This window comes from Anarrhichthys ocellatus, unplaced genomic scaffold, assembly GCF_004355925.1.
Source record: "Anarrhichthys ocellatus isolate YVR2014 unplaced genomic scaffold, GSC_Weel_1.0 scaffold22, whole genome shotgun sequence".
NCBI lineage: Eukaryota > Metazoa > Chordata > Actinopteri > Perciformes > Anarhichadidae > Anarrhichthys > Anarrhichthys ocellatus.
Window position 1 is genome coordinate 6514091 of NW_022280052.1, and position 21347 is coordinate 6535437.

Below are 21347 nucleotides of genomic sequence, written 5' to 3' on the forward strand. Positions count from 1 at the left end.
AAAAAGAAGCTTAAATTGCCAGTTGACATATTCCAACTTTCCTGCACTGCATCAACTGATTGAATAGTGCTCTATCAGACTGGTCAATACCATTTCCTTCAGCACTACTGCCACCTACTGACATTTTCAAGACTTCCAATAAAGGAACCATTTACTCAACACACCACAAGCTTAGGTATGGAAGCAAGTGTATGAGTTGCATTGGGGTCTCACGATCCCTACAACAACCAATGGGACAAGCTGACAGTGACAAACAGCCTCCTAAATCATGGCCTTTCTCATGTTTGTGTTTTTAGCTGTAAGTCTTTGTGTGTCTTACTGAGATCCTCGGCCAGCTGAACTCGGCGGCCAGTGATGAGGTGGGTCTTCTTCTCGATGTCTTCCCCAAAGTCATCCAGCACCTCCTTTACATTTTTCTCCAGTCGGCGCACTGAGAGGACAAAAGGAGGAACAAAAAACACACACAAAGCATACAAATCAATATTCAATCAAACAACTATGCTTTAGATTTTTCTCTCTATTGTTGAATTATATAACATATTTTACCATCATTGCACTGGTTGTGAGAGGAATTGTCTATTTTCACTTTAGGTGACCGATATATGAATGTACTAATATTAAAACCAATTACCCAATTGAATGGTTATCGGTGACTGGTTATAGATCTCGGGTAAATTATATCTATAAGCTCAGGCCAACATATATATAGTTTGATATATAATCAAAATGTGATTTCCAAAATAATCTATATTTGTCTTTTTTTAAATATTTGAATGATGGATACCATATTTCGTATCCCCTATTCTTACCCTCAGTGTTGGTGAGCTGCTGTCGGAGCGTGTTAGCTGTGATGACCAGCATCCTCTGGATCCTCCAGAACAGAACCACATCATTGCACTCCAACTAGAAATACATGCAGGCACACAGCTTAGCTTTTCACACTCTAAATATACAGGAGAAATAAGTTCTAAAAGAAAGACAACTCGGGATTGCTCATCCTCTTTCCTTACCTCAGAGTCAACAAAGTGCCTCTGGTAGTAGTAGAAGCCTCTCTTGCAGAGGCTACAGTGAGACAGCGCCTTCTGCAAGAAGTGTCGGCGATACAGCTGATGCCACGTGTCCTTGATCTGACCATGTAAGGAGATCAGTAATTCAGTAGTTAAAATGGATGGCAGCATAATGAAGCACTGTATGCATGCTTCAGCTGAAAATGTAGCAAGCTTGTGTTTTATGTTAGCCAAGATCAAGAGGATTCCAACACCCCCCCCCCCCCCAAAAAAAGGAATAAATCAGAGATGCAGGTATTTCTATCTCACCAGCACAGGGTCAACTTCAACCCCTCGTCCCTCCAGATTCTTCCTGACTGTGGTGACCTCGTCATTGGCCAAGTAGGCTGTGTGCTCATCGTGTAGCTTCAGCAAGCGCTCCAGCTCATTCTTTGTTTCGTTACGAATGTGCTACAAGGTCAAAGAGAAGGAAGCGAGCACTGTGTTGAGATGTACAGTAGATGGACATTTCGATTTTTGCACAGTACGAGGAGAGACCCCTTGAACTCTGACCTGATCTGGTGTACGATTCATCCAGTTCATCCACCTCTGCCTCCAGCCTGGACCCACCATATCTCCAATCACTGACTCAGCTACGAGGAGAGAGAAGAGCAAAAGTCACGAGCATTCATGGCACCGCAGAAACAGAGCTGTGGACGACTAGAGCTGCCTAGACAAGATAGCAAGGAAGCGCGACCACTTATCACAAGTTGTCCTCTTCCTAATATGTGTCTGCGACTCGTTTACCAATTTACATCAAAATGTGGAAAACGTGCCAATGAAAATTGAAGAATACCTTTTGTAAAATTCTGTTAAATAGATCGGACATGACTATGTTTGAACACTATCCAAATGGGGAGGAAATATAAGGCCAGATGTTGAAGGCACTGAACACGATGTAACTGTGTCGTACTTAGTCTGATCTACACATCTACACAGGACTTTGACACATTTCGACAGGTAAAATTATCACATTGTTAAGACTGGGAAGTGAGTCTAGTACTGGCTGAGTGACACTGCATGAGGGCATTGTGGCTAACGCACTGTCTTTGAGGCGTGACTGCAGGGTTTCCTCCATGAACTGGATGGCTGCATCCCACTGGGGCTTGTCCGTGATGGAGCGGTCTTCCAGAGCATTGTGCTGGATCACCCTCTGACACACGCGCACACACACACAGGGAAATAAGAAAGTTGAGCTGCAAAGTAAATGCAATACATATTAAGTCTTCTACCAGATGTGCCACATCCATTCAGCATCAAGGGGTATGTGCATCAATGTTAGCAAGAACAGTTTCTTTATACTCGGTGCACACGATCATGGCCGTGTGTCTCTTGTACCCTTGCACACACAGGGTGAGTGGATCTACTGTGTGTTTACCAGGCTGTCCATGGCCCTCTCATTCCACTTGTGCCTCTTGATGCTGTCGTCCTTCACAGCCTCCTTCAACTTGTCAAAAATGTCATCCTGGTCTTTGCCTTTGTATTCAGCCATGAAGCGGGCAAACTCTTCCTGCAGTGTCTCCCAGGCAACCTAATGGGTGGGGAAAGAAAGAGGAGGCTCATCTTACCACAAGGCCATTTATTGGTTGAAGATTTGTTCTACAGTCTGGGGCACAATAATTGTACTAAATATAAGTAGTAAAGAAATAGGAGTGTATTACAACGCTAAAGTATAGAATTTAAATATCAGCAAAATCCTAAATCATTCTGTAATAAATAAGTTTTGGCAACATCATAATTTATTTCTGAAAGAAATGCCACAACAGGAACAAACTCATAAACCAATTAAATGTATATAAGATCTGATTTAACCAAAGTTTAACAGTCGACATCTTCCTTTAAACGATCTGTATTGAATATTGACCAGTTGTATGAAGACGTAGACGATGAGCGTTACCTCCAGTGCTTTGTGTGGAAGCTGCTTGTCGGTCCACTGCTTGAGCTTGATGTCTACGGTGGTGTTAAAGGTACCGGAGTCCATTGTTTGGGCAGCAGGCAGGTAGATGTTTTCAATCACATGGGTGGAAACGCGTTCCCACAGCTTCTTCTGCAAGATGGCCTCCCTGGAAGAGTAAAAAGACAAGTCATGCCCACTTCCTCATTGACAGAGGGAAGAAGACATCTTTTGATTGGCACCTCTGGCCGTTGTGATTTCGGTAAAATGCTGAAGGTCCTTCGGCCACATCGTAGATGCATGGAACTTTTTTATTTTTTACATTCTGATAATTATTTTTAGATTTATATTTAAGATGGATTGAACAAGCCAGAGTGTTTGTAACAAAGTTGTGTCCAGCTCGGTTCAGTTAAGGTGGGGTAAGAAAACAATGAGTGAAGAGTGATCGTTCTTGGCTGAGCTTCTTTCCCTTCTGTAGTCAGTGCTGCACAATTGCACTTGGCCGCAGATTCCAATACAGCTCCAGTCTGACCCTGTTAGCAGCTAACAGCCTCCACACTCTCGCTCCATCCCTCCAGGGCAGCGTGACAATGGAACAAAACCTTAACCAAGTCCCCCGAAGACCAGACCGGTGTTGTGCCTTCCTCATTTATCATAAACACACTCATATTTCATTAGGCTCCCCTTTTGTTCGGGGAAGCACTCCTCACTGTCAATAAGCGCTACCTCCGATATTGCTGGCTGGCTAACAGGGCCACCCCTGTTCTGGTCCATGGGCCATTCATCAAAATATTGATCTGGGAGAACTGATGGCACGCACACTAGGGATGGCCACAACACCGTGCATACATCTCACTAAGCAAGGTTGTCCTTATTGAGGAACTTTACATTCACTCACAGATAAATACAACAAGACATAGACCTGCAATTAGCTCTAAAAATAGCTTTCAACTCATGTCTGGTTGAGTGCTGGAACGCTGCAAACACATAATGTAATTGCTTTCAGGCAAAGACAACACAGCTCAGTCCTCATAAGGTGGCATCTCAATTAGACCAATATCCTACACAGAGTGGATCAAAAAGTGACGATCCATATTTGCAATGCCAAAACTGACATTTGAAGAAATTACAGGCGGAAGCGCTGTGCATTTGGAGAACAGGACACATCTTCCTCCAAAAATATAAACAAACAAAAGGTAAAAAAACATTAAAAACTCTAAATGGTTTTAACAGTTTAAAATGTTTGTGCTGCAAATGGTTTCGAAATGTATATATTTGATATAAAAATACAAAATCAGGACCCAATTATCTGTATAATTAGGAGTTTTATCTGTATTAAACATCAACACCGATAACATTATTTGGAAATTAGCTCGTCATTAACTTACCAGTGTTGTGGGGTCACTTGACTCAAACTAATGACTTCATCCAAGATTTCATTTTTGGCCTTTTCGAAGAGTTCATTCTGCAAAAAAAAACATAATGACATCTGTATTGTAACTTAATGTCTTTGGAAAACTTAAAATGGTGTGCAACTGTTTTATAAACTCTTGTGTTTATCTTGACAAAACAAGGGCCACCAATGAGCATCCAATCATTTCCCTTCATACTTGTTGTTGTTTGGCGAGCATCTATTGAAGAGCAATAAATGTGTCATTTATGTGTACTTGCTGTTTGTGTTTCTCACCCTGTCCAGCTCTCTCAGACGAGGGTAGTTGTTCTTCCACTCCGTCTCCAGGTTGAAGCGAGATGCTGTGGTGAGTAGGGACAGGGAAAAATATCTAACTTTACATTTTACACAAGTGAATATTAATGATTTCATCATATGGCCTTAAACTAAACCCAGCCCCTTAAAATGTCTAAAAAAATCAACCTAGAAATGTGTCATTTGGCACGTGCTCATTCTCATGCCTGGACGAAAGTTATCTCCGGCATGTTACAGGGACAGTGCCTGCTTTGTTTGAACTTGATATGATATAAACGCAGCTTTTCTCACTGCAAAGGGTGCCTCTCATTGAATAAATGTTGGTGAGGACTTTGCACACTCGCTCTCTTAACTGGTCCCTTAGGAGTAGAGAGGAATGGAGCCAATCACACACTCTTTATCAATAATCATAGTTTTAAGTCTCATATACACACACACCGAGCCTGCTGTCCCTTTCCACAGCTCCCTATCCACAGTGGAGATTAGGCTAATTGCCGGTTTGTGGGGCCACAGAGGCGCCAAGCAGATAGAGGATAGAGGCCGGCTGTGTGTGATTTGATGGGATATGGATCGATACGCTACACAATGGGCCTATGGGAACTGCAGTCTCATGGCCATAAATCTCCTGTGCTCTTAGCAATGGGCTTGAGATTGTCTGGACTAGTTGCAGTTGGAAAGCATGACTGAGAGAGAGTGGAAAAGTGTGGCGGGGGGGCGGGGGCTGAGTAACGCCAATACAGGGAGGGGAGAGAGTAGAGGAGTAGTAGCACCTGTTCCCTGTACAGTTAATGAATCAAATCCTACCATGCTCATTCACACTATTAAATCATGCAGTCGTACCTTTGAAGACATCCGCTTGCTGCTCAACAGACTCCCGAACCATCTTCCAGAAGCAGTCGGAGACGGCCAGACTCAAGTTCTTTGTCGTCACTTGGTGGGCCTTCAGCATGCCGTCCCTGGTTACAGACAGACATTCATCGTCAGCTTTAAATTAATTCATTTGATGAAGCACTACTGTTGGGTGAATCACGTGTAACTTGCCTTAGTAATCTAGAGTTCTGGAAGAACTCTTCCTCATAGTCTTTAATGGAGTCTATGCTTTCACCGCTGCTCCCTGCACACAAGAAGACAGCAGAACACAATGAGAGTAAATTCAGTTAATGTTAGAGTTAATACATAATAATAACTATATGCATCTAATCACAGTACGAGTCTGCAAATAACAATACGTTGGAAAAACCACTATGAACCTCTAACTATCTCGATCATGACCTGAAAGTCCTCATGAAATAATATGACATTAAATACAGCAAGATGGATTCCTAGTAGACGTTACCTTTTCCTGTCACCACTGCAAAGTAGCCCAAGGCCTTCATGGGAAACAGCTTTCCTTCCACTATTTGCTGGATCTGAAAGACAAAAATAAAACAAAAGGACTTTCTGAAATTCTGGCGACAGTCCACTCTGTAGTACAAGCAACAACATTAGCTGATTGAAGGACCACTGAGTTAGATAAAGGAGCTGAGCTCCCTCTTGTGGAGCGGCCGCATATAGCTTCACTCACTCACAGGGGCTGACAAGTTACACACCATCTATGCTCACTATTTCTGCTTCATTAATGCCATTCCACGAGGGATGATTATGATTGACTTTATTACTTTTAAGAATTGCCTCAATTGATAATCAAGAACATGTCGACTTACAATGCAAACTTCAACTGTGGCATTGCGGTCACTTTTGATGATCATCAATAAAGAGCCTGTAGACGGATCCATGCTTTCATTACAACTAGTGCAATACCCGAGTATTACAGTAGTAGTGCAGATTTCATCTAAATTCGACCCGGTGGCACCGATGACGAGCATTTACAATAACTAACTATAGCCAATCTTGTCGCCGACAGTCTCGTTTACTGATGAAGGTCCTATGGAGGCATCAGTACGTTTCATAACCAGTTTAAACTTCCTCATAGTAACTTCCAGCAAACATGTCAGATGTGCAAATTGCAAAAACATTTGACACGGCACTCCCTCGTGTCCCAAGCAATACACCCACCAAGTAGGAAGTAGATTGGATGAACAGTTCTCGAGATATGCGAAGCACATAAGCACCGACAAAGAGAAAGACTTTCCTTGCTTATATTTAGATAATTCTGATGAAATATGTGATTATATATATATATGCATTAATAGTCAGTATAATCCTTTACATATGAAGTCACATTTTGTTGTATTGGATTTTTGGGACAGTTAAGCCATCTTACTCTGTTTGGGCTGGCCAGGTTTTTCTCAGCCAAGTCCACCTTGGTCAGGACAAAGATGGTCCTCTTCCCGTGGGGGTCCATCTGGCTAACCAAGTCTGTTACAATGCTCCTCTCAGCATCCACACTGCCATCTGAAGAGAGATAAGGAGGGCACAGGATGTATGACAGTGATGTAGATATAACAAGGAGGAATCATAAAAGATTGAGATTGGTGTTTTGCTCAAATGGAGGGCTCTTTAAGTCCCCTGACAGACCACCTCCCTGCTCACAAAGACATATGCTGCTTGTAAATACGTATAAACTCACGCCTCACCCTGAATACAGAGGATGATTGCATTGGGGTTCTGCATGTAAGCCTTGCTGATGCTGAAGATGGTTTCCTTCGTATCTGCTGCCATGCCTGCAGTCACAGTCTGAGAGAGACACACATTTAGTGACGTTATTACGTTTGCATTACTGTATTTGTGAAGACAAGTTTGGTCTATTGGCTTTGATAGTACAAAGCTCAAACAGTACAATAATATACATATGTATACATTACAGATAGTATCCAGTCAAATACATTTGTAAACATTTGCCTTTTGAATTTAAGAATGTATACTCACACTGATGACTCCTGGTAAGTCAACAAGCACCATCCTCTGGATGCCGGGGCCTTTGACACTCAAGGATATTGTCTGAAAAGCAAAACAATAAATATCTTTATTCTATGACACATCACAGATGTAAATCAGCAAGTAGCTGCTTTGTTAACAAATCTGAATGGAAGCATTTTGTCCAACCTCACAGCTGACGGTCTGTCCCTCCTTCACACTCTTCCTCATCCTCAGCTCAATCTCATGCCTCAGAGCAGCGAGCTGCAGGACAAAGGATGAGAAGCCAGATGAAATGATGTCAACAGGTGAAAAAAAAAAAGTGCTAAAATTCATCTTAGATGGATGGAGTGCGTGACTTACGTCCTCCTCCTTGGTAAGGTCAAACTCTCGGCCACTGTCCTTAAACATTGCCACGTGGTGGGGGCCTTCGCTTAGTGTTACCTGCAGAGATAAGATGAGTATTGTTAGGGGCCCAGACAGAAAAATCCATCAGCACTCGGTTCCTACACATTTACCTTTCACAAAGTACATCATTCCTTGTCAATTCTGGCTAACAATGGCTATCAATGCTGTTGTTTCATGACAACAAATTCTGAGAATGTGTGTGGTCCTTTTAAAAAAGGAAAGACTACGCAAACCTCAGCCAGTGTGGTCCCACATACCTTGACAGGAGAGCGGGTCATCATCTCTCCTGAGCCCCTGGGGAAGATCCTGGCCTGGGCTATCATCTCCAGCACACTAGTCTTCCCAGCACTCTGATCGCCAACCACAACCACCTGAAACAGAAGAGGAGGAGGAGGAGGGTGAGGGGTTGGACAAAATACAGACATAAGGACAAAGTAGAATAAGAAATAGAGGGCATTAAGCGATCAGAATCCAAACAATACAACATACGAGTTTAATAATTTGGAGTTAAGGGGATTTATTTCAATCAAGATACCAATTCCACCACAAAAATAAATGACAAAACAAGATTTGGGATATTAGCAGGTTTCTTGCCTTATTTGTATCTGAAACAAAAAAAATAATATCTTGCTCATTTTTAATAGGAATCCATTTCCCAGGAACAATGGGACTACATTCGACTGATCCTTACCCTGGGTAGGTGGTCCTGGGTGTTGTAGTTGGCATCATAGTCTGACAAGATGTCCAGGACTTCAGAATACAAGTCAATAAGGGATTTCTACATTCGATGAGACAACAGCAATGAATATTAATGTTGGTGTGTATCATGGTGTTTATTGAGCGTATGTGCGTGAGTGTTTAACCCACCTTGACTTTCCTTCGGTGAATCCCTTTATCATCTTTTTGCAGCACCACTTTCCTCAACTCTTTATTCTCCTTCTCCAGTCTTTCCAGCATGCGCTGGTATTTTAGCTGTGGGATGAAACGGTAGAATCCAATCCGATCACACAACTAGCATCATTAAGACTTAACATCTAATATGTTTTTGTTCAAAACCTGGTGGCAGTATTTGATCTTGTGGTACAATTATGGGATTTACCATGTTTTTGAGTGTACTAATGTAGGGATAACAAAGATCTTTCCCGATTTGACTTTTTGGGCAGTTTATAAGGCAGATTTAAGGCATACAGTATTTAAAAAATAAAACCTCTTAAATAGGATTAGGATGAGTTACATGACACCTAAACAATTCTGTTTCCCTTTAGAAATAGCTTTTATCAAACGAAACACAATCTACTGTACCTGCGTACGGAGCAATTCTTCTTGAAGCTGGTCTAGCCTCTCTTTGTCTGATGACTGGAGGTTGAAATAGAAAAAGAACAGCAGCAAAGTTAGTCAATGCTGCCTTTCTGTTCTGAAAATAAGGGCCTCCCGTCACTCTCACTGTGCAACTTCACAAGCACGAAATCCCACCAGCACCACGAAGGTTCATTACGTGCACACTGTATTACAGAGAGAACCAGGGTTGAGAGATAAGTTAATGCATATAGAGAGAGGAACAAAAATCAAGGCAGACACCACGCATTACTCAGCTTCGATCAACATTAACAGGCACAAATCACAGAGTGAGCCCTGAAAAACACAGCTTAGTTTAATTGCAAAAATAATTTAGTTTAGAACAGCTTGATTTTTCATGATTGGGCAAACCTCATTTGATTAAATTATTTTGTACAGTTGGTTTGTTTGCCAGGATGAGAGACAGGACAGAAAGCAGGAGACATAGCAAACATGAACAAATGGGATTGGCAGCAGAAGAGAAGGTAACTTAAGACACAACAAACTACTTTACCAAAAACTACTCTATAAAACAAGCAGTGTGCTGTAAGTAATGTTCAGTGGATTCAAATGTTTTGACTTTCCACTATTACATTTAAGGCTTCTACTTTGTCGTCGACAACAAAGTCAACTCTCCAATTATTACGTAGCTGGGTCCATTCACGGTAACTTGAAAAAGTGCAGCTCACACCATGCAGCTGGTTGCCACTCCACTCCATGCAGTGTTTCCGTACATTAATGGAGAGCTGCTGATGATTATCCATCCAGTTACATGAGGGAGTGAGACTGAGCTACGTCACTGTGCTGCTGGAGTCGGGCTATGAAGGTCCATGCATGCCTTCTCTATGACCGCAGCTGAGCCTGACAGACTACGGGCTGATACATGGAGGCTACTGTTGGATAACCTATAGGACTCAAGTATCGACAGGCTCATTTTAAATTATTATGAAATGAGCTTTAAATGATGGCTTAATGTAGAGAGCTAGACACAAACATGTATAAAATATAGTGCCATCCAATGCAAGAGCAATGCAATAAATACATCCAGTCAGAGGGGAGTTTAATGTATGGTTGTGTTGTACTCTGGTTGTGTTGTACTCTGTTGCATTCTATCTGTAGATGTTTTGCATTGCATGTTTTGTAACATTGCATTTATTGCATGGTCAAAGCACTGAAATGCATTATTGTGTAATTCTGTTCATGTTGTTGTGTCCACCATGACTTGTGTATTAGGAGCACTGCTTCTAAAATGTTAATCTTCCAATCGTTTTTATGAACGAGTTTTTTAAATATTCACTCACAAATTAAGTTAGTAGATGAGCAACTTAACATCAGGTGAAAATCATGTTTCTGCTGACCTCCATTGGTGGCTTCTAATCATGCTGAAGTGACGTGTTACAGTTGTAAAAGAGCACAATTGAGCACTGAGCACAACCAACCACACCGATCAGTGATGCAGGTTGTGATCAGAGGTCCAACAGAAACAACTTTAACCACGGAGGGCAGCGAAACACTGATTGTCAGCCTGGTGTTAAATGCATCTATTTGACAAGACGGCTGATAAATGTGTTTGTCCTAGAATATAAATATACTCTCTGTCTAGAACTGTTTCTTCTCTGCAGCTGTGAGGAGACTTTAATGGGATAGGGCGGATCTAAGTGGGGTGGGACCTTCACCTTGCGTTTCTGTTGAGGGGGACTGGGGTTCGGAGGCGGACTGGGAGCAGGCTCTGGCAGTGGGGGACGCGCGCTATTGGCTGCTGCGGCCCGCCGGACCTCCTCCTCGTGCCGCTGGATCTGCTGCTGAATAAGAATGAGCTCGCCAAGCAGACCCTGCTGGGGTACGTCATAATGAGAGACATGTAGGAGCAGCAACAAAAGACATCGACCGGCCACACAGGCAAATGCTGCATCCAAACACAGGGCTACAACAGAGGAAACCGGACCCGTGTCTCAATCACTGGCATTGGTGCTGTTCAGGCTCCAGAAGGATGATTCAGCCAAGGCTCAAGTTTAACAGAATCAAGGTCTTTGACTTTGTTAATCTTGCCACCATCATCAGAACTATGCCAACAAAGTCAGTCTCTCTCAAACAGAAAAAGGGAGATGCCAAACTTTGCCAGACTGAAGGCAGAGGAGGTGACCAATACCACAACCAGCACCTCTCAGCAAGTGGCAACGACAATGACCGTGTTCTCTTTCCTCGCCATCATCCACCACTGTGGATTAATGACTCCATGTTCACCAGACAACGCCGGAACTGATTTTCAGACTTAAACCTAGCAGTATAAAATACAGTAAGGGAAATGTAAAATATTAACCAAGTTAAGACGACAATGTGCGGCAACACAATAATATTCGGCGGTTTTGAACCTCATCGGTGTGATGATGCTCAACATGATGATGATGATTAAAATAAGCGAAGCCAGCACTGGGATATTGTTGCATCGGGGGCGAAGCACAAAGCATACATTATTTAGTTCAGGGGTCCCCAACATGACATCATTTAACTTTGAGCTGTTTTTTCTTCTTTGTGAATCGCACACACAATATTTGTATACAAGTATAGTTTGAAGTGAAACATCAACATATAAGAGTTGTTGTGTTTTATGTGCTCATGTTGGAGACCATGATTGCAGAATAAAAGCAGGACACAGGAGAGGAAAGCCAACATAAATATCTTTTTTAAATTCCGCTTTTCCTTATATTTGTTGTCAAACCGTCACATCGTGTTATCACTTTATAATTTAACTCTGTACAGTAATAAAAACACACAAACATAGAAGAGAGGGACACTTTGCAAAAAAGAACAAAACTCAAAATGAACATGAAACAGAGAGGACAACAGTAACGAAGTGTTCTGCCAGAGAATATAAAGCTAGCAAAACAAATGCTCTCCATCCATTAGATTTGTGGAACATTTAAGAAGCGTGACAAGTACTTAAGGCAGTGTGCATAAACTCTAAGCTTACACTCCACACAATGATGTACATACATGGTAACGGTAAAACCGTATACATTTTAATCATACAGCTGCTGTCATAAAACGAGATAAGATCATTCTTACGATAACATTACCACGCGGTCTCAAAAGCTGGCGCCAGCGCGTAAAACACAACATTCACATGAACGGATGAACGGATTGAATCAAAACATACTCAAAAATATTACATTACATTTACTTATATTAAAGCTGCTTTGTGAGCGCATACGTTAATATAATGAGGACCTTGTTTGAGATCAACTTATGAGGGACCACAGGAGGAGACGGGTCAGTCACTGCTCGGTCTCCGTGGTGCCTCGGGGCCCTTAAATGCTACGGTTTTATGTCTTGAACAATACAAAGTCATGTGTATGTTTCTTTGAGTAGATTTCGATTCAACCCACTACCGTGAAAGGTAGCCAAGCTGCAGAGAGGACAGAGCTGAGAAGTGTCAGCAGCTTTTACTAACTTACCTTTTTGTACTGCTTGTCGCTGCCCTCTTGTGTGGCTGCAGTCGAAGAATCGGTGGCTTTTAGCGGAGGATCGCCTGATGTTTCTAGCAGTGGAGGCACAAGGACAGAGAATGACACTCCTTGTAATACGGCATCTCTGAGTACTGAATGTTAACCTTTGGGACACAGTGACGGGCATGGCGACAATATGCCACATAACCAACATTTGAAGCATGCATACGATTAGAGAAGTGAATGATTACATTTCAAATGTTTGGAAAATCGTGCACTGTCTTTAACATATATACATATATATACACATATACATATATACACACACATATATACATATACACATACTGACCATCAACCTCAATTCACCAAAATTTGAAAACTGCCAAACACAATCACAGTCCAATGGATTTTTTGAGATCATTGAACTATAGACTTAAATACATTTGCAGTGATTGTTTAAAGAATGCATTATCTATTTTGTAATCGGGTCCAGTAAGAGTAAAAATTATCTTCATAACATTTAGTGCGCCAAGAGTTCTTCCAGCAAATTTTAAAATATGCTATCAAGGTTCAGAAAACTAGATATAGATGATTCCACTTAGATGTACTGTTGTTCACCGTTTATTGAAACTTTGATTTGTGAACTTGAGTGGAGCATTGTGGCTAGAAAGGCATTGCTGTCGTTACTGTACCACTGGTTGCTGAAAAGAATTCAATAAAGAATCCCGATCTTTGAAACAATTCAAAACACTGCCTTAAAAATCAATGATCCACTTTGTCTAAATAGCCTAACTTACATTTATATGATGTAAACTTAGACCCCACGGCAATCTGATGTGAACGGTCAAATGTAGTATCTAAGGACACTAAATATACAAATAAAAACGTGAAGCTGTCATGGAAAACATATTTTCATGAGTCATAAAAGGGTGTGAAGTTGAGAAGAGCCAGAAACACTCCTTTGCTGGTTTTATGACTCACAGCAGAGGTGTGGTCTGGTCTGTACAAATGATTTTAAAATAAGGTCTTTCCATGTACCAGTGAGATCGACCTTAAGGCATATTAGGGTTGTATCATTATTATTATTTATCAATTATTTTACCACTATTTGGCATCATTTCAAGAGACAAATATTTAGTGTACGTTTGTAACTTCAACGAATGTTCAATATAAAAAAGGTATTTTCTGTGCGTTTTCCAAACATTTGAGTGAAAATAACTAGAAGCAGACTGAGATCACCCCAGATATTAGTGAATGCGAGTAGAATTAAAGAAAGCAGCCCATTCTGGCCAGGGGAGAGAAAAGGTGGAAGTCAAAGGAGGCAAAAAAAACACAAAAAGTACAGCCACGCACACTCAGGTTAAAGAGACTCAGAGGGGAAGAGGACAAACACCGGATCTGTATTTAAGATCAGGAACAAAGAATACGAAACCATGTCCGGTTATTGCCACTATTTAACACTTTTCTTTTACTGGACTTGATCCTTATATATAGATATATCTAGATAGATATATCTAGATAGATAGAGATATATATAGACATATATGAACGAGGGAATAGTAACCATTCAAGTTCTCAAAGGATTTTAAAATATTTCAGAAAGAAGAGAAACTTAAAGAGTGAGGTTGGAGTTTACTCCAGTACACAGACGCCAGACACAGGGTCAAATTGGATGTCTGCATAGTCGTCTGAATATCCAGTCCAAGATGAAACTTATTCACCACCCTAGTCACAGGTCATACATTTCGCTGAATACAGAGCCTGCATTAACCGTGAACACCGCCATTGTTGACAGCGTCACTGGTCTGCAAACTTGGGAGCCAAAGTCCTGGGAAGGTGCCCCGCTACAGCCTTTAGAGCCGAACCACGGAGAGCAGGAAACCACCACCACCACCACCACCACAAACATACCAATATTGTGGCGATAGTCAAAGAGTGGCAGTGGGACAGAGGGGGAGTAGGCAGCGCTACTGAGTGTGGGGTTTACACACCTAACAACAGATGCAGACCAGAAGCTCCTTTGACTTCACTACCCAAACTCACACCTGTGAAGAACGTGGAGGAGGACAGGAGGGATGGGGAGGAGGAGAAAGGAAGAACAACACAAGATATAAAAATCATAACAGACAGAAGCAGAGGGATGGTGTTCAAAGCAGGGACACAGCTTAATGGTGCGTATTAATACAAAAGTGGCTGCTGTGCTGGAGCTTCGAGTGAAGTGGCCACTTAATGGGAAACTGTTATAAGAGATGAGCACACATCGAACTGGGCCTGATCCCAATGGAGAGGTTACTCTCAGAAGTCTCTTCTGTTGGCTACTGATTGTTAGGCAGAATAAGTTTTAATTTTTTAAGCTTAAATTATGACATAAAAACCATCAATCACTTCCTTTAACTTGATGGAATAAATCATTTTGGATTCAAAGTGCTGAATTCAAAACACCTGCACTAAAGACTGCAGAGGTTATTGGAGGAATTCAATGATCTAAGCTTAGATTAGCTTCAGATATTTGATTTAACAAGCAACTGTCCACCATAAACAAAAGAGTTGCAGAAAAAGCAGCAATTTAGAGCATGAAGCAGACTATTTCCTCAGATTTTACGCTAAATTTATGAAATCTCGTCTCTCCACAGATACCTCACTTTAAATACGGTAGGGCACTCAACTGAACTGTTGGATATATTATATAAAAGCAGAGACCAATGCAGATGTGAGAACAATTACTTTTATCTTCATTTGACACTGGACTAAAACACTCTGATGTCTGCAAATCATTGTATTGTAACTTTATGAAGACATAGTGGAGGTTTGGTTCACTCACCAGAGGACAGGAGGCTTTTGAGGAAAGTGAAGTTCTCGCCTATCTTGTCTAGGTCAGGTAGCAATTTGGCTAATTCCTCGATCTCTGGTAGAGCTTTGGCCAGTTTCTCTGTGGATACGAGAGAAAACAGGTCAAGCTGAGAAGACAGAAAGGTCAGGAGTCTTATCTCATGATGCATAATTGTGCACCCATATTTTCAAGTTCAACATAAGAATAATTGCCTCTGCTTACTGAAATCAATTCCTTTACAAGGAAGACAAGACCAAGTATTGGCACATTTAAAACACGACATTAAAATGAAAACACTTACCAAAATCAATTTGTTCACTCAGTTCCCAGACAAAATCAGGTATGACCCAGTTGTATTCACTAAAATCAGGCAGCATATCCTTCCACTCATCATAGGTCTGGAGACACAAATCACAAGTTTATGTTATCTTCACATAAAGTTTTTCCTTCACTGTTTTCAATAAGCACCAGCGTGCCATCACAGCTAAAACAAAAAGGCAGGGGACAGCTGTTGATTGCCCAAGAAAGGTTTAGAAAATAAGATGGTTGGTGACTACTTATGTAGGCATCTATACATTTTCTGTTTACCGCAACTGTTTCAACTTATTGTGAGTGTTTATATTGCGATCAGGGATAAAATCCTGTATCATCTCATACCGAGATGCGGTAACTAAGAACTACAAACTAGTTCAGAAAAGCGGAGTTAGAGACACTCAATGCAGACCTTTTTAGCGGTGTACCCTCCTCCCACTGCCGACCCCAGCAGAATGTATCGAAGCTTTAGCAGCCGGGAAGCGAGGCGGACCACCCAGAAATTGCGCTGCTGCTGGTGGCCACGGCCCCCCGACCCCGGAGGAGGCTTGGGAGGCCGCATGGGCAACCGTGACATGGAGGTAAAGTAGCGGGCTGCCGTGCGGTGAGGGGGTCGCTGGGGGTTGGTGTTTCCAGAGTAGCGGTGGTGGATTGCCCGTGACAGAGGGTGCAGCTTCTGCAGCGGTACCCGAAATCTCACCCCCATGTTGGTGGAGACCAGATTCCTGCAGGCCAGGCTGAGAGGACAGAGAAATTGGACAATAAATTACACAAGCTCACCTTCCTCTTTTGCCAATAAACACCACAACCCCGGAATATATAATCCTCCCCCCACAGTTCTATCCCTGATGATGCTGGTTCTGTACAAAGAGTAACATACATTTTGTTTGTATCAAGAGAATATATTATACAAGATACAAATGTGACACTTTGGAATCTATAGCTTGTATCTGTAGTACTGGTGGCTGTTGAATTAAGAAAATGCAAGTCAAATTTCTTTATTTCCAGCCTGTGGCTCCATCATCAGGTGAAGGCCTTGGAGCAGTGAATTGAGCCTACGAGATAATTTAGGGGAAGTAACGTTAGCAAGTGATACGTGTAATAGAGTGCGTAGATAAGTTACTGTTGTGTTATGTTACAAGTCTGTCACACTGTGACAAATGATCGGTTCTGTTAGTGGTCCTTTTAGAAAAGGGTAGAACCACACAACGCTGCAAAATGCAGGCGAGGAGAAGATTTGGTACATAGCTTAAGGTAACGATAACGTTCTAATCTAATGCTAACAACGGTAACGTTACCCGACAGCGATATCAATGCTACATTTACATTATGTAAATAAATCAATCAAGGTTACGTTTATAACTATCATATGTTTGGCTTAGCAAACAATCTTAGAGCGTAAAAGGCATATCAAATAAAACCATGTAAGACAAACCATCCCCCCCCCCCAAACACCTGGTTAGCTAGCTAACGTTAGCTACGTTACCTGGCTAACGTCAAAATCCACAACAACGGCACCGGTCGATTTGAAGATTTAAATACATGTCGGTGGCAGTTTGTGGAGAGAGCTTACCTAGCGTCTAATTAGCGATATGATTTACAGGACGACTGCTTACACGGAATAGGTAGTTAGCTAGCTTCGCTGTCGTCAGCTGTCAGACTGACCACATAGCTGTGTGCTTTCCTTCTACCAAAGATAACACAACTAGCTTCTGATGTCGTTACCTTTATCAAATGGGAACTTACCAGGCAGCTTCACTCCCGACACGCAACATGGTGCTGTTATCAACAGCGGGTTGACGCAAATCTCTCTCAAAATCACTCTTCAAGCGCGGTTTAAGTCATCTTTCCAAATGGTACACATTTGCTTGCCTGTTATGGCAGCTAACTAGCTTTGTTAGCTAACAAGGACACAGCCCAGACTGACAGTCCACTTCCGGTGAACGGTACTACTATCAAATAAGAACGGACAGAAAACGCATCGGTGAAATAGTTCCTATTTGTAGGAGGTACATGGGCTCTCTGTATGGACAGTGGGATCATCGTAATGCCATCAGGCGATAATACAATAATCATATTTGGCAACTAGACAGTACTTGCTTCAATATACATGTAAATTGAATATTACTTTCTCTGTCATTCTGTAACAGAATGGTATTGAATTGTTGTAATTCCCTCAGTGCACATATTGGGGTCCAAAGTAGACACCACTATTAGGGCTAACTGTTGGGACATTTACATCGACAATAATGACCACATGATTGGTAAAAGTGCCATTTGAATAAACGGGTGCAGTTTAGACTAGTTAAAGATTACATTGAGCTGCCCAGTCATATGATGAATACATTTATTGTACAGATAAGTCTGCAGCTAGTTGTGTGACTTTAGATAAATGCTGTGCAGTAAGTACTTGTTGCTATATGCAGGACTTTGCATATTACATATTTGATGGTTGTCAAGCCTCACTTTCATAAGAATAACAAAAAATCCAATTGTTGCAGCTGTTCATCTGCCTCCTGATGTACACAGGGATTTATGTAAGCTACATCTGTGTACACAAGGGGGAGTGCCAACACCAATGAGGAGGAACTGCACAAGATTGAAGCTTTATGTCCCAATTCAGAGGCTAGATCCTACAACGTGCAGTTCTAGAATGAAGGCATCCAGAGAGGAGTCACATTTCAAAGGCTCTGCTGAATCACCTGAATTTGGAGGACAAACCCTGTTTAGCCGTTGTAGCCCTCAGTATCCCACAATCCATTATATGCTGCTCAGTTGTTTACATTTAGGTGATCGTGGTCAACTTCTAAAGTCTATAAATATCTTGTGATTACATCACATTAACCAGCTACTACACTTAATTTATTACAGTAACTAATATTGTAAACAGGTAAACTTTATAAACACTATTTTGAATTTCTGCAACACATTGGCCACTTTAAGCCTTCCCACCATTCTCTACATATAACAAGATGCTTTGCTGTAGCGTCTGCAGCATTATGATATCCCATTCATGCTCAATGGACACAAATTACTCAGACTTGCAGCAGACCATTTTGAGAACATTTATTGAAAAGAAATAAATCGAGATAAATCTGAAATACAATCCTCAGGGAGAAAAAAGAAATTAAAATAAATACAAAATAAATTATAAAGTACAAAAAAATTTCCAAAATGTACATCTCCAATGCCAATAAAAACACATATACCCCAGATGTGCCTCTTGCTGAGGTGTTGGAGCTGCAAATAAAAAGCACACCAGATATCCGTAATGAAAGATTTACGTACAGATTGAGTGTAATAAAAAGTTTTACCAACATTGTATTTTCATTCAGCTCGAGTGTCAACTTTTATTATTTTCTTTATTCATTACAAATAGACATTTCCCTGAGGAAACAACATCCACATGACTTGATACATTCAGTGGCTGACTCAATCTAAATGCCATTCGATGGTTTGTTTAAAATACATGATGTGAATAAGAGGCCTATGCTAACTGTCAACAGTCGGTGTATATTGTACCTGTATAAGAGCATAGAGGTTTCAGCATAAAAGCCATTGTTGTGACATAGCTGTTTGAATAAAAGGCAAAACTGTAGTGTAGAAGACAAGCAATAGTATTTACGCTTTGCACGTTATAACATTTATAACTTTTCTGTGTCAAAGCGCACAGTTATGACACAGCAGAGACTGAATCATTTTGCCCTTAGCAGCTATATAGTCACTTCTACAATAGACCGTTGATATCGAGCAGCAATGCACATTCTTTTTGCCAATTACAATTTAAATTTACGTGGATGCAAATGATCTTTTAAAAAAAAAAGTTCTAGACAAAGAAAGTGAAATATGCACATTGGATGATTAAACAGAAAAGCAACAAGATTGTCATGTTGTTCAGATTCTGAATTTGCTAAGAGGAGGTGACTATATATATATATATATATATATACACATACATACATATATATACACATATACACACACACATACTGTATATACACACACATACATATATATACACACATACATACTGTATATATAYACACATACATACTGTATATAYAYACACATACATACTGTATATATATATACACACACATATATACAYACACATACATACTGTATATATATATATACACACACATAYATACTGTATATATATATAYACACACATATATACACACACATACATACTGTATATATATATACACACACATATATACACACATACATACTGTATATATATATACATACACGTATATATACACACACATACATACTGTATATATATATACATACACACATATATACACACATACATACTGTATATATATATATACATACACACACATATATACACACATACATACTGTATATATATATACATACACACACATATATATACACACATACATACTGTATATATATATACATACACACACATATATATACACACATACATACTGTATATATATATATATACACACACACAACCAGTTGTATTCCCTTCTTGTGTCAGGTCCTTGATATTACACAAAGCAGCGAGACAAAAGAAAAGCCGAGAAGTCAATCGATTTTAAGAACCTGCAGAGACAAACGTTTCCACACAGGACTCGGTTGAACTTTCTTCAAACTCATAAGTAGACGTGCTGCATTGTGTTTTTACCCAAGACGGAACAAATATTGATCCAAGTGCCCCGATCACCTGTCACAATAACTAATTAAAACCGTGAAATAAATGCCCAGGATTCATGCCCAAACTAGGAAGCTCCAAGCTAATGCAACTCCAAAACAGAAGTGAAAGTACAAATAAATTCAATAGACAGTACAAATAAAAAGGTAGACAGACAACCGATTGTAACACAGTACCAAAATAGTAGAAAAAGACACACCAGCCCTTTGATAATCCAAAAACCATACATTTTTATACTAAATCTTTTGACTTTTATGCACACATTAGTGATGTACACATCTTATATACAGACAGAATCCAACATCTAATATTATCACCATTAAGTCCAATTCTGCAGAGACACATTTTTGAGAGAACTGAACACAGGCTAAAACTAAACATTTCTTCTTTTTTTTCAAATTACCAATTAAGATGTGATGAAAAGTCTTTGGAAAAAAAACGACTAACCATTGTATTGCATTGCGTTCAATTCTGTTCTTTAAACATTCAGTTTTAGTCTCAGGACTCTAGAGAGATAAAAAATTAAATGAAACCCTGAAAGCAAATACAAAATGAAAAGAAGCCACCAAGTATTCAGAGGCACAGAAACCCACGTGGCCAATGTTTTCGACAACATATCAGAATTTTTCATCTATAGTACTATGTATTTCTTTCTTCTCACGCTGACAATTTACGCACAAAATACAATAACAAAATACTATACTTTGCTCATCAAATAAACAATGTATCTTTGAAAACTATAGTCACATATCACATTTGAGCTCGTCTTAAAAAACTGTATTGATCAAAAGTCTCAAATACTTTTGCAAATCACGAGCA

At 40.5% G+C, this 21347-nt stretch overlaps 1 protein-coding gene across 4 annotated transcripts in view; it reads right to left on the minus strand.

Annotated features, from left to right (window-relative positions):
* Nucleotides 1–17789, minus strand: part of opa1 (OPA1 mitochondrial dynamin like GTPase) — a 34189-nt gene extending 16400 nt beyond the window's left edge. Inside the window, exons 1-29 of one of the 4 annotated variants that reach the window (XM_031859495.1) lie at nucleotides 17582–17789; nucleotides 16248–16572; nucleotides 15825–15921; nucleotides 15515–15622; nucleotides 14685–14738; nucleotides 12700–12782; nucleotides 10921–11076; nucleotides 9212–9265; nucleotides 8777–8881; nucleotides 8601–8687; nucleotides 8167–8280; nucleotides 7865–7945; nucleotides 7691–7765; nucleotides 7514–7585; nucleotides 7222–7321; nucleotides 6909–7039; nucleotides 5982–6054; nucleotides 5687–5759; nucleotides 5486–5601; nucleotides 4628–4692; nucleotides 4329–4405; nucleotides 2944–3109; nucleotides 2425–2577; nucleotides 2091–2199; nucleotides 1560–1639; nucleotides 1317–1457; nucleotides 1011–1127; nucleotides 810–903; nucleotides 320–430 (exon numbers count right to left, since the gene is read on the minus strand). In XM_031859495.1, coding sequence (XP_031715355.1) covers nucleotides 320–430; nucleotides 810–903; nucleotides 1011–1127; nucleotides 1317–1457; nucleotides 1560–1639; nucleotides 2091–2199; nucleotides 2425–2577; nucleotides 2944–3109; nucleotides 4329–4405; nucleotides 4628–4692; nucleotides 5486–5601; nucleotides 5687–5759; nucleotides 5982–6054; nucleotides 6909–7039; nucleotides 7222–7321; nucleotides 7514–7585; nucleotides 7691–7765; nucleotides 7865–7945; nucleotides 8167–8280; nucleotides 8601–8687; nucleotides 8777–8881; nucleotides 9212–9265; nucleotides 10921–11076; nucleotides 12700–12782; nucleotides 14685–14738; nucleotides 15515–15622; nucleotides 15825–15921; nucleotides 16248–16572; nucleotides 17582–17610 — 3046 coding nt within the window. In that variant the 5' untranslated portion in view covers nucleotides 17611–17789. The remainder of the gene's footprint in view (nucleotides 1–319; nucleotides 431–809; nucleotides 904–1010; nucleotides 1128–1316; nucleotides 1458–1559; nucleotides 1640–2090; nucleotides 2200–2424; nucleotides 2578–2943; nucleotides 3110–4328; nucleotides 4406–4627; nucleotides 4693–5485; nucleotides 5602–5686; nucleotides 5760–5981; nucleotides 6055–6908; nucleotides 7040–7221; nucleotides 7322–7513; nucleotides 7586–7690; nucleotides 7766–7864; nucleotides 7946–8166; nucleotides 8281–8600; nucleotides 8688–8776; nucleotides 8882–9211; nucleotides 9266–10920; nucleotides 11077–12699; nucleotides 12783–14684; nucleotides 14739–15514; nucleotides 15623–15824; nucleotides 15922–16247; nucleotides 16573–17581) is intronic. The other 3 variants (XM_031859496.1, XM_031859497.1, XM_031859498.1) reach the window with 3 other exon arrangements.
* Between the last annotated feature and the right edge of the window lie 3558 nt (nucleotides 17790–21347).